The sequence below is a fragment of the Thunnus albacares genome, chromosome 17, assembly GCF_914725855.1.
Source record: "Thunnus albacares chromosome 17, fThuAlb1.1, whole genome shotgun sequence".
NCBI classification, from domain to species: domain Eukaryota; kingdom Metazoa; phylum Chordata; class Actinopteri; order Scombriformes; family Scombridae; genus Thunnus; species Thunnus albacares.
Genome location: NC_058122.1, coordinates 22,031,594 through 22,044,246, shown reverse-complemented (window position 1 = coordinate 22,044,246; position 12,653 = coordinate 22,031,594). Strand labels below are relative to the sequence as shown.

At 42.3% G+C, this 12,653-nt stretch overlaps 1 protein-coding gene across 2 annotated transcripts in view; it reads left to right on the top strand.

Moving 5' to 3' along the window:
- fbxl20 (F-box and leucine-rich repeat protein 20) overlaps window positions 1–12,653 on the top strand; it is an 18,639-nt gene extending 5,986 nt beyond the window's left edge. For both annotated transcript variants that reach the window (XM_044332230.1, XM_044332229.1), the window contains exons 3-16: window positions 5,708–5,769; window positions 6,631–6,685; window positions 6,838–6,912; window positions 7,036–7,130; window positions 7,219–7,287; window positions 7,375–7,470; window positions 7,590–7,716; window positions 8,325–8,399; window positions 9,180–9,310; window positions 10,053–10,113; window positions 10,351–10,395; window positions 10,488–10,544; window positions 10,648–10,860; window positions 12,390–12,653. In XM_044332230.1, the coding sequence (XP_044188165.1) occupies window positions 5,708–5,769; window positions 6,631–6,685; window positions 6,838–6,912; window positions 7,036–7,130; window positions 7,219–7,287; window positions 7,375–7,470; window positions 7,590–7,716; window positions 8,325–8,399; window positions 9,180–9,310; window positions 10,053–10,113; window positions 10,351–10,395; window positions 10,488–10,544; window positions 10,648–10,860; window positions 12,390–12,497 (1,269 nt within the window). In that variant the 3' untranslated portion in view covers window positions 12,498–12,653. The remainder of the gene's footprint in view (window positions 1–5,707; window positions 5,770–6,630; window positions 6,686–6,837; window positions 6,913–7,035; window positions 7,131–7,218; window positions 7,288–7,374; window positions 7,471–7,589; window positions 7,717–8,324; window positions 8,400–9,179; window positions 9,311–10,052; window positions 10,114–10,350; window positions 10,396–10,487; window positions 10,545–10,647; window positions 10,861–12,389) is intronic.

Below are 12,653 nucleotides of genomic sequence, written 5' to 3'. Positions count from 1 at the left end.
TTATCAGACCAAATAGATCAAATTCTGTTAGTGAAACGAGGCATTTTGCGGGGGTTGTGACGTATAAAAGAATTTATCTACCATTTTACAGCTGCTCCCTTTCCCATGATTGTGTGCAGTAAAAATGCTTTTTGTGCCCCTGTTAGTCACAGAATTTGTAATTTCACAGTTTGGCCACTATGTTAAGCTGGCTTTAAAGCCCAGCACTCTTCCTGGGGGCTTTATGGACTTCCATTTTGAAGCCTTGAGTTTGGCGACATCTTGGGTGTTTGGAGCCAGAAGTGACCATATTTGGATGAGAGGGTGGAGCTGACCCTAATGCTAGTTGCTAATTTGGTTAGCACAGTGCATTTATAGGTTATGGTTAAAGGTGCAGTGTGTAAGATTTAGTGGCATCTAGTGTTGAGGTTGCAGATAGTGAACAATGCAAAAGTCCCTTTCTAGAGCTAGTGTTTGGTTTGTCCATTCTGGGTTACTGTAGAAACATGGCGGCCTTCGTGGAAGGGGACCTCCTCCCTATGTAGATATAAAGGGTTCATTCTAAGCTAACAGAAAGATGATTCATACTTTCAGGTGATAATACACTGATTCAAACATAACGTGACTTGTCGATCACAAGGTAGACACACCCTAAAGCATATCGTGCATGCCTCGTCTATTTTACTCTAAATGGGACTAAAATTTATAAAATGAACATTATGCTGTATTGAAGAAGACTTGACACTTGCGATGGAGATCAGAAACTCATTAAGAAAGTGTTTACTGAGGTAACAAATCAAGTGAGAAGTAGGGTCATTATCTCATAGACTTACTGTACAATCGGACTTGTTTTTGCAACTAGTGGAGTCGCCCCTGCTGGCCATTAGAGAGAATGCAGGTTTAAGGCACTTCTGCATTGGCTTCACTTTTCAGACCCGGGGCTACCCGCTTGGTTGCAGTCATTGGTATAAACAGGAATGATCACTACAGCAACCATCCTTCCAACTTATCTAATAGATGTTTTATTTGATATTGGATTCTTGTGTGTATATTTTCATATTTCATATAGGTTTACAAAGGTACAGCCCTCTTCACAACATAGCTTCTTAAATAAATAGGTCCATTATTACGTCAAAAATGTAATTTTGATCAGACCTACTCAGTTAATATTACAATATGGGTTTATTTCATGTTTTTATTATTTTAAACTGATCTCGATGGGATCTTGAAAATGTCATACAAATGATAATAAGTAGTGTCTTAGTTTATTTGTTAGGGAAATCATCAGATATTGATGGAAAAGTGCACTTAATCTATGCAATACAATAAAACTAAAATACAGCCTATTGGCTTATTGCAATTGTTGATAAACTAAAAGCCATGAAAAGCTGAGTCAGAGTTAGTCCTTGAGTCTAATTATCACCTGTTGTTCCTAGTCAGATGTTAAAAAAATACCAAATGACTTGAAATATTGAGTACTGATACATAAGAGGTTGAGGGCTCTAAGAAGCCTGAGACCAAAGAACTGTAACTGTAGACAAAAACTCCAAGTGGTCAAACCTCATCTGATAATTAGAGTTTTACTTTGAAAGGCCTGACCGGATGTTTATTCTGTCTTCCTTCACTGCTCTGCGGTACATAGTGATCTGTTGTACACCAGCCCTTAACAAAAGACTACAGCAGTCTGAAAAGTAGATGGGCATAATGCCACAAAATTTCATTTCCCATTTAAAGGGAATATGTCAATAATAACTGTATTGTGAGTGACATCACCACTACATTAAATGAAATTGGATGTGCTGGTGTAAAGGCTGCAGAAGCCGTTTAAACTGTGGGAAACGAAACAATCAGTTTATTGCTGACACCTTATCTCCTACTCATATTACAAATCAGTTGTCCTTAACTACATTAGGGTGTAATGGAAGAAAAGATAAATATTAGTCCTGGTTTAGACACTGATTAACATCAAGCTTCAGTGTACATCTGTTAAAAGTGTCAAACTAATCAAAATTGGGGTCTTTTTAAGAAAACAACATCAATAAATGTTTTTTTCTAAAAATATGACTACTTTTTGTTTTGCTGTACAATGATCACTAGCTGGAGGTTACAGCTCACCCAGCTTTTTACATCCTGCCAGGCCTGCTTCACTGACTATAGCTGACCAGTGGAGAAAACATAATGCTCACATTCATGCAGCATCAGGTTCATTTTATGTTAGATTACAAAAGGGAACAGTGTATGCCCGTTGACCATGAGCATCTGGTCTTTTGGAAATGGCCCTGGATTATTTGGCTAGAAAGTAGCGCTGTGGAGGGCGAGCTGTCAGAGTCAATTTTCCCCAAATCCAAACGGGGAAATGTCTTTCCCTTCTTACTCCCTCAAAATTTTACATGTCTGCAGCCCCTGAATAGACAGCTGTGTATGTGTGGTCTGTCATAGGGTACTTCTGGGGACAAATTTCAGACTTAGGACCAGTTAAGTGGGGACATTTTGTCCAATTGTGGACAAAAGGCGTGTCCCCAATCGAGGGGAAAAAGCTGATTTTTCAGGTCAGTGGTTAAGGTTAGGGTAAGGGTTAGGGTAAGGCATGTAGCGGTTATGGTTAGGGTAAGTCTCCAGGAAATGAATGTACGATTATGTAATGTCCCCAAAAGTGACCATAGTCTGATTTTTTTTTTTTTTTTTTTTTTTGTGTATATGTGTGTGTGGAGTTTGTATGTTTATCAGAGAGACATAGAGAGGCTTTGACCTAGAGCTGACTAGACTTTTAAAGGTCCAGTCATTCATTTCAACAGGCAGTCCTGTCAGTTTGTTTTTGTGAACTGATGAATAGATTTTGCTTAAGAATGTAAGTCCCAAAAAAATCTGAAGCTATTGTGAATGTTGTTTTAGGATATACACTTCATAATCAAAACAGCACTCAGTATACTCCATTAGGATCTATTATTCTTTTTTATATAAACACATTTCATTTATTTTTGGATCATGGGTGGATGTTCATATACAGTGTGTATGTGTATATCTGTGTAGCTTTTTTCCACAATAAATCATCTCCTTAAGCCACAATCATCTTCCCCAATTGAGGCTACAGAAGAGCAATGTAACAGCTCCATTGACTTTTTCAGAGCCAAGGTCAACAACATTCACTCTCTGATGTCCAGCTCTTCCTCTCTGCCTCCTCCTGTCATCGACCCTCTGTCTGGGAACTTGCCATCTCTACTCTATTTTACTGGCGTCGGATAGAGCCACATTGATGAAATCCTCAGGAAGATGAAACCCTGTACTTGTGCCCTGGACCCAATTCCCACAGCTCTCCTCAAATCATACATCCCCCGTTCTCAGCCCCCAGATCACCCAAACTGTTAACCTCTCCCTTCAAACTGGTAGTGTTCAATCTGCCCTCAAGGTTGCCGTCATCCGCCCCCTCTTCAAGAAGCCCACCCAGGACCTAGAAGCTCTTGCCAGCTACAGACCTATCTCCAACCTCCCTTTCTTGTCCAATGTGTTGGAGAAAGTGGTTGCTTCTGAGTGTCAGGACCACCTTAATAACCTATTTGAAAAAAAATCAGTCAGGTTTTCATTCAGCACACAGCACTGAAACAGCTCTGCTGAGGATTGTGAATGACCTGCTGATGGCAGCTGATGCAGGGTCCCACTCTCTCCTGATTCTCCTTGACCTGAGAGCTGCATTTGACACTATCCTCTTAGAGCACCTCCACACCACCATTGGACTGTCAGACTCTTCACTTAAGTGGTTTCAGTCCTACCTTTTCGGGTAGAACCGAGTATGTCTCACTGGAAGGATGCAGGTCTAGATCGCTCCCTGTTACCAGTGGTGTTCTGCAAGGGTCGTTCCTCAGCCCCATCCTGTTTACCCTCTAAATGCTCCCCCTTGAACATGTCATCAGCAGACAGGGGATGTCTTTTCATTGCTATGCTGATGATACCCAGCTTTACATCAAAACTGCCTCAAGCCCTTCTTGCAGCCATGTCACACTTCAGCGCCTGTCTTAAGGAGATAAAGGCTTAGACAAGCACAAATTTCCTCCAGTTTAACAGCAGCAAGCTCTCCTTATTGGCACTCCACACGAGATTCAGTCATCCCCCATACTTAATCTCACCTTTTGAGGGCCAGGACATCCCCCTTTTCTCCTCAGTCACTAACCTAGGTGTTAGGTTTGACCCTCAGCTGCCTTTTATTACCATATAAGACATCTCTTCCCCTCTCTAACCCTGTTAGATGCAGAGAAACTTGTCCATGCCTTTATCTCCTCAAGACTGGACTACTGCAATGCAGCTCTTCACAGGGATCCTTGGCAGGAGCATCCAGAAGCTCCAGTACATTCAGAACAGCGCTGCCAGGATCCTGAGAAGTGCAAAAACATGAACATATAACACTGATTCTGTTTTCATTGCACTGGCTCCTTATCTTCTTCAGGATTGACTACAAAGTCCTGCTACTCGCATACAAATCCATCAACGGACATACACCTCCCTAGCTACAGGAACTGATCATACTACAAACCTTCACCTGCATCCTCAGATCTGCCAGCAGCTTGCTCCTCCACTAGGACCCCTGTACTAAGTTCCGCACCATGGAGGATCGAGCCTCCAGCTCTGCTGCACCATATTTGTAGAACATCGTTCCTAACCATCTGAGGGCAGCACAGATTTTGCTTTTTTTTTTTTTTTTTTTTTTTTTTTTTAAAGGACTATTCCCTTAACTCTTTATTACTATTTTTTGTTGTTGTTGTGTGCTCTGTTATTAATACTGTAGCACTTTTGAGTTTCGCTATGAATGAAAAGTATGGTGCAAATTAAATTTTTTTTTATTATTATTATTATTATTTTATTATGTGTACCTGTAAGGAAGTGCAAATAAGAACTTGCAAATTCCTTGTTGATCTTGTCACAGATGTTTGCCTCTTGTAAATAACATGTGCCTTCCTGCACTTTTTATTTACACACCAAAGTCCCCACCCCTTAATTACCCTGTCCCTGGTTTAGATTTATCTCTCTAACTCTATGGAGGAAAATGGATTGGGCCAGATGTTGCTTCATTTGCATTGTTGTGACTGAGTGGATGCCGCCAGTCATCATAATCTCAAAATCTTGTATTTTACAGTCTAGCGGAATACGATTTCCCACAAATTATGGGAACCCTGCAGTCTTCACTGAGGGTGTATGTCTGTTTGTTTGTGTATCTAAGTAGCTCTGTGTAAATGTATTGTCTCTTTGTGTACTGAGGCCTTGTATGGATTGTAGGCTAGTACTCATACAGCATGCAATTATTTATGTGGAAATCCATTAGCTGGTTTTCAGAAATGGGAGCTATTTCGTGAGTCACAAAAGATGTAACAAATTTCAGTGCACATTCTCAGCACTTGCTGATGTGGAAAGTCAACAGTGCAAACACAGGAAGTAAGGAGAGAAAATGCATGCACAAAAGATAACATGAAAGCAGAGGCCATCAGAGCTCTGCAGTCGACAGCACAAAGTCCTATCCTATTGTTTTTTGCTTAGAAGACACAAATTCCTCCGCTGCTTTATCTTCTGTCACCTTCAGTGTTTTCCAAGACTTGACATTGAATCTATCTCAGCTGATGAGATTACAATCATTTATCCTTGCATATGTGCCGGGGCTGTCCTTGAGTGAATGGATGGAGGGTGCTCCAGCCATGTTGAAACAGGCTGCCAGGACTAATGTTATCTTCTGCATCCTTTTCAGATGTTCACAAACAGTGACGAGGCAGTCATCAATAAGAAGTTACCGAAGGAGCTGTTGTTACGGTGAGTGACATTTTGAAACACTTCAATCAGAATCTCTGCAGGGTTTTTGCAAGCAGAAATAGCATGTTGCATACCTAACACTCACCTCCTGCTTTAATCTCATCATACACAAAGACACAATTAGCCTTGCACCACCCCCTCCTCCCTCTCCTGACCCCCGAACACACACACACACATTGTGTGTCTCACAATCATATACTGTATGCTCACTTGCCCTTTTTAGCAAATATTTCAACTTGACCAACCAGGCAACCAGCCACCAGGATGCAAATTTCTCCTCATTCCCCAACCTACTCTGCTCCCCCAATGCTAAAACTGTAATTAAAACCAGATGCTTGAGGCTATAAAACATTGAAATTGACTTCAGGAAAAAAAAAAAAAACAAAGAAAACTCAAGAGCCCCTGAGCAAACAGAAAATGAAGGCCATAACTCAAGCCTCGGCCTTGCCAGCCAAGCTGCCTGTGCTGCGGCTGCTGACTCTGTGCTGCTTGGCCAGGTGCAACGCTGTGATTTGTGAGGCTGGCAGACTGCGCTGGGACTCACTGCATCCCTGCTTCAATCCTTAACATAGTTTTTTTTTTTTTGCTGCATTGAAGGATCTTATAGTAAGTTTCTGTTCTCTAGAAGCAGATTGCTTATCTTCCTCGCCGTGACCCCACTCTTAAGTAAACACGTCTATCCTGCAAACAGGGTAAACCCATCCATCGTGCTGACAGTCAAAGACAATATTAGCTGATTTTACTCACACCCCTGTGCTGTGAGTGGAAGCAGACGCAGGGTTGAGGGCAGAGTCTAGTGTAAAGAGGAAGCTTCTGGCAGCGGGGATCAGGGTCTCTAAACCGTCCCTGTCTGTCTTCCAGAATCTTCTCCTTTCTGGATGTGGTGACACTCTGTCGCTGTGCCCAGGTCTCACGGGTGAGTCTGTGTTCACAAGGTGTGTGTGTGTGTATGCATGTATGTGTGACTGCGTATGTTTTAGTGTGTGTTCTGTGTGTGTGTGTATACATGGTATGTTTGGAGAGAAACCTTGACCCCCTAAATGTCTGTTTCTCCCTCTCTGCGCTCAGTCCTGGAATGTTCTGGCTTTGGATGGCAGCAACTGGCAACGAATCGACCTCTTTGACTTTCAGAGGGACATCGAGGTGAGCTTGTAATATTAATGTTTGCTCTCAACCTTTCATTTCACCCCTAATCTGTCATTATTTTAAAATCAAGGGAAAGTAGAAGGAAATGCGGAAGGCTGAGTGGATTGTGTTTTGTTGCAGGGACGTGTGGTGGAGAACATCTCAAAGCGATGTGGGGGATTCCTCAGAAAGCTGAGCCTGCGGGGGTGCCTTGGTGTGGGTGACAGCGCCCTGAGGTGAGGATGACCCTGAGGAAAGAGAGAGAGAGAGAGACAGGCAAATGAAGTTCAACTGCCATCGCATAAATGTTTTTTTTCTTTGTAGGACTTTCTCCCAGAACTGCAGGAACATTGAGCTGCTTAGTTTGAACGGCTGCACCAAGATCACTGACAGGTATGTGTATAGTTTATGTAACAGGGCTGCCAATGATTCGTAATCATATTTTTCCTTCAGAACGCTCAGTGTCCTTCTCCTCTGCAGCACGTGTAATAGCCTCAGCAAGTTCTGTCCAAAGTTGAAGCACCTGGACCTCGCTTCCTGTACCTCAATCACCAACCTGTCTCTCAAAGCTCTCAGGTGTGTAGGGTCGAAGTTGTGATGTATACCTCGCTGACTTTATATTACTATATATTACTGTTCATCAGTAATGCCACACCACAAAAGGTACTTTATCTTCCTCTTTTTCCTCCTCTCAGTGAGGGCTGTCCCCTGCTGGAGCAGCTTAACATCTCCTGGTGTGATCAGGTCACCAAGGATGGCATCCAAGCCCTGGTTCGTTCCTGCCCTGGACTCAAAGGCCTTTTTCTCAAGGGCTGCACACAGGTATGTATGGTTAAATACTGAAAATTATCTGTGGGTGCAGATTGGTGCCGCTGATGCTTTGAAGATAATGGGTTTTCAGATGATTTAATTCAGTATAAAACTCAATTTGATGAATCAGAAAGCACATTAGTTTGTAGTACTGTTTGTTTTGGATCCATCAGAGATGACTTTGGTGCTTTGTCCTTATTGCTCAACAGTCAAGTTGGTATTGTTTACTTGTACGTTCCCCCACAGTGACTATTACTATTTAAACTATCTACCAAGTTCCTCTTATTTTCATTTCAGATAAAACACTTTTGCTACTACCGCAAACATAAGATGTATCACTTCCTGTGCAATAGAGGATGTATCAGAGGAAATACATTGTTAACAGCAAATGTAAAAGCTTTGATAACCATCCTGTAATATCAACAGTATACAGTGAAAAGACAATCATGTGTTTCCATGAAAGTTTCACAGGTCATTAATTTCAAGAACAAAAACAAATTACAACATGTATTTTGTCATAAATGTAATCTAACCTATAACCTGGACTAAGAGAGAGGTGTCAGATTGTAGGTTGAGCTCAGATGACTCTGAAAAATGTCCGCTTCTTTTCTCTTCCACAGCTAGAAGATGAGGCTCTGAAGCATATCGGGGCTCACTGTCCAGAGCTGGTCACACTCAACTTGCAGACATGCTCAGTAAGTACACTCAATATGGCTGAAAGTGGAATCAAGATCAATAAAAAGCTGTATTTTATATTTCAGTGGTGCTTCATATCTACATTTTATCATCTTATGCCTCTCTGTAAACATTGTTATAAAACCTCTGAATCCCTTGAAGTACTTTTTGAGATTGAAGTACATGAATGCTGTTGTTTGCGTCATAGTTTCCGGGGAAGAGGATGACAGGACACAAAATACATGTTGTGCTTTTCACCTCAAAGAGCAGTTGTGGACTCAGGACTTTGCCGTCCAGCCCATATAACCAATAGTCTGTGATCCCAGCTCACATACTCTGGTTGTACCTGTCTCCTAAAGTTCCCCTTCTTCATCACCACCTGAATGCTCTCCCCCCCCTCCTCCTCCTCATCCTCATCTTCTTCTTTTCTCTCTACATCTCCCTCTCATCTCACACCTCAGGAACTCGACGTCTCATCTTGTGCCAGTTGTTCGTTCTCTTTTCCGCTTCGCTTTCTCTCTCTCCTCGCTCACCTGTTCCTCCTCTGTCTGATCTATACAGAGTTTTTCTTGAGCGATACATGCAGGGGAAAAGAAGTTGCTCTCATTAGCTGAGAGCTGAGGTGGTACATGAATATATGTATTGTCTTGACATTGATTTGCTGTTGAAGCACAGCAACCAGTGAACACAGGAGAAGTTGGTATGTTGTCACATCTCACATTGTACGTGGATTCAAAAGACCCTCCTCCTCCTCCTCCTCCTCCTCCACACACAATCACTCTTCCTCTCTCTGTGAGCAGCAGATCACAGATGAAGGCCTCATCACAATTTGCCGGGGTTGTCACCGCCTGCAGTCTTTGTGTGTGTCGGGTTGTGCCAACATCACAGACGCCATCCTGCACGCTCTGGGACAGAATTGCCCTCGCCTCAGGTGAGTTTACACACGCCCGTTTTTACTCTGTATTCAACTGTGGACAACTTCCTAAACAAGCCAATTAGTCTGAAAAGGAGTCCTAAGATGTAAGTAACTATCCAGCCAATGTGGGTGTGAAGTTATTTCACTTGAGCACATCATGTTTAACTCGATTTCAAGTATATTTCCTAATTGACTGACAATCTTGATCCTGGCAGACTGATGTTGTACCACGCTTTAAGAAATCTCTCTGAGATGGGTGAAACTTAGACTTGATTAGAAACAATGGTTATTCTATCACACATTTGATTGCTTTATAATAAGACTGATAAATTGATGTCACTTAATTTGGCATCTGCTTAGGCTGGAGACTACAAATTTGAAAATGAAAGGAAAAAATTAGGGGGCGTGGAGTTAGGAAGGAAGAAGTGAGTTAACCAGATCTCTTTGGCCCCCCTCCAAATCTCTGTTTGAGGCTAGCAGCTCGAGGATATAGTCGCTACTAGCATAACACACCCGAATCTCTGATCAAACTGTTGGCAGCCAAGTTCTGCAGTTCTGCTGCATGAGTTTTGATCCTCTTTAATAAAAACTGTCCAGCGTGAGTCTGACAGCGTTATGCTCTGTTCTGCAGTAAAGTTGGCTCAGGCCTTACAACTGCAGGTCCACTTGCTTTAAAGTCCAATCTACCCTCTGCAAGAGAGCAACCCGACTATAAGTGACTGTGTAACCCTCTGCTCCTCTCTCTCTCTCCTTTCAGAATATTAGAAGTGGCTCGCTGCTCTCAGCTTACAGACGTGGGCTTCACTACATTAGCAAGGGTGAGTGTGGCATCTGCTTTGTGGCTGCATTTACACACACACACACACACACACACACACACACACATAGAGACCAGACTCTCTGACCTGAAATCAAATATTTTAAGTTGAGATGAAATTTTTCTCCCAAAAATATCTTGCAAAGGAAAGTATTTCAAGCATTGTTAGTCCCAAAAAATGTAAATATACATAAACAGTAGACGAGATATTCTCTTTGTGTTTACTGTATCTCTGCAGAATTGTCACGAACTCGAGAAGATGGATTTAGAAGAATGTGTGCAGGTAAAACAATATGAGCCACACAAACAATCTTTCATTGTTATATGGTGCCTGCAGTTATGACATTTGTTTCTGTTTTTTTACTTTTGCATCAGATCACAGATGGAACACTCATCCAGCTGTCTATCTACTGCCCTCGTTTGCAAGTTCTGGTGAGTGTGTGTGCCTTCCAGTTAAACATATTTTGCTCCTGTAGCATTTTACAGTTGACAGTCGAGTAATGAAGCCTGTGTTGGTACCACCGTCTTCCTGTAGAGTTTGTCTCACTGCGAGCTGATCACAGACGACGGCATCAGACACCTCGGCAGCGGCCCCTGTGCTCACGACCGACTGGAGGTGATCGAGCTGGATAACTGCCCCCTGATCACAGACGCCTCACTGGAGCACCTGAAGAGCTGCCATAGTCTTGATCGCATTGAGCTCTATGACTGCCAGCAGATAACCCGCGCCGGCATCAAGAGACTAAGGGTGAGTTGTGTGGGCTAACAGCAGTGAGTACGCTCTGATTCATTCACAGAATGCACCATAAACACCTATTCTGTGAACCCGGCATATGTCAATTTGATAAATAATGAATGATGAGAATAACAAATGTATACATTTTTAGTTGTCTTAATGTTGAATGACAGTTATGATGGTTTGGAACCCCTAAATGTAAAAGCCACACCGCCCTCGGCATTTCCCACTGGTTGGTGTGTTTGGAGTCAGCCATTCAGCTTATTTTTGGATTGCTGAATGTTATTTGTTTATGTACAATAGACCTCTACAGCAAAACAGTTCCTCACTGCTCATAGATGATTAGTAGAAGTGAACTCTGGTGTATAGCTGCTGCTCCTCATAAATATTAACTCACCGTGCTGCTCAAACTAACTAACAGTCAACATAATACTTCCCACTGAATGTTGAAAATACAGATTCACTAAAGGAAAGGTGAATTTCTTTGCGATGTATAAGAAGGAGGATATTTGAGGTCAGGAGGCTGTAAATGAATAAAAAGACAACTTGCTCAGGATTCCTGGTAATTTTCATTTCATATAAAATTCAAGATGTTGCATCATCTCAGCAGCATTGCACTCAGTGCTTCTGTCGTAGCAGCAGAGACTGGTGCACTGCAGCTTTTGGCCACCATCGGCAGCCCTGAGGAAAACACTTCTGACCAGCACTACAGTCTCAAGCAAAGGAAGAAAGAGTCAGATTTGACTGCGATATGCTGAATTACAGTCCTGGATCACAACCTTCACCAGCACACATGCTTGGGCTGGTTGGCTGTTAAGCTCAAAGGATAGGTTCACAATTTTGGAAATCTGTGCTAAAAACAATACTCAAGTGCCCAAATGAACACTGACATATGTTTTTCTTGCTGTAATCATTCCTCCTGTTCATACTGGACATTAAGAGATCTCATCATAATGAACTTTCAGTGTAAGTGATGGTCAGTATGGACAGAATGAATAATTACAACAAGCAAAACCTGTTTCAATGTTCATACAAGTACCTGACTATTGTTTTAAGACAGACTTGGAAAATTTGAGAACCTTTTAAAGGGCTTTAAAGCTAGCTAGCTAGAGATTTAGCCTGAAAACATTTAGTCTTATTAGTCTCAGTCAGGATGCAACATAAGAATGAGAATGATGTCATAGGTTCACACCTTTTTCTTCAAGTTAAATTCTGGTGTTGGTGTCAGCACTCAAAACTGAAATGTGAAATACAAAGTGTTTCCTCAACAGCAGTGAGTGAACACTCAGTCCAGAGAAAGCTGGACTCATCATGTCTGTAGTTTGTTAATCCATCACAACCTGTCTGTTAAACATGTTACTAATCTGCATTTACTGATAAGTGACAAGATTTCTGGGTATTGAAGTTTAAAAAGTTTCAGTACATATTTGTTGCAGTTAACTATAGCAACTGATGTAGTAAGCTATCTAGTCCAGCTTTCCAAGTATTTGTATGAACCATTAACACATTTCCATCTGTTTGTCCTTCTCTTCTCTCCACAGACCCATCTGCCTAACATCAAAGTGCATGCATACTTCGCTCCCGTCACTCCGCCTCCCTCTGTCGGGGGCAGCCGTCAGAGGTTTTGCCGCTGCTGTGTCCTGCTATGATGTAAAGACAACAACCCCCTTCCCTGTCCCCGAGTCCCTCGTACACGCTCCCCGCAGCCCGTCACTTGACCCCCCTGACCTGCTGTCCCTCCCCCCTCCTGGCCCCCCCTGTCAAAGAGTACATGCTGGTGTGTCCCCTTTTTTTTTTTTTTTTTT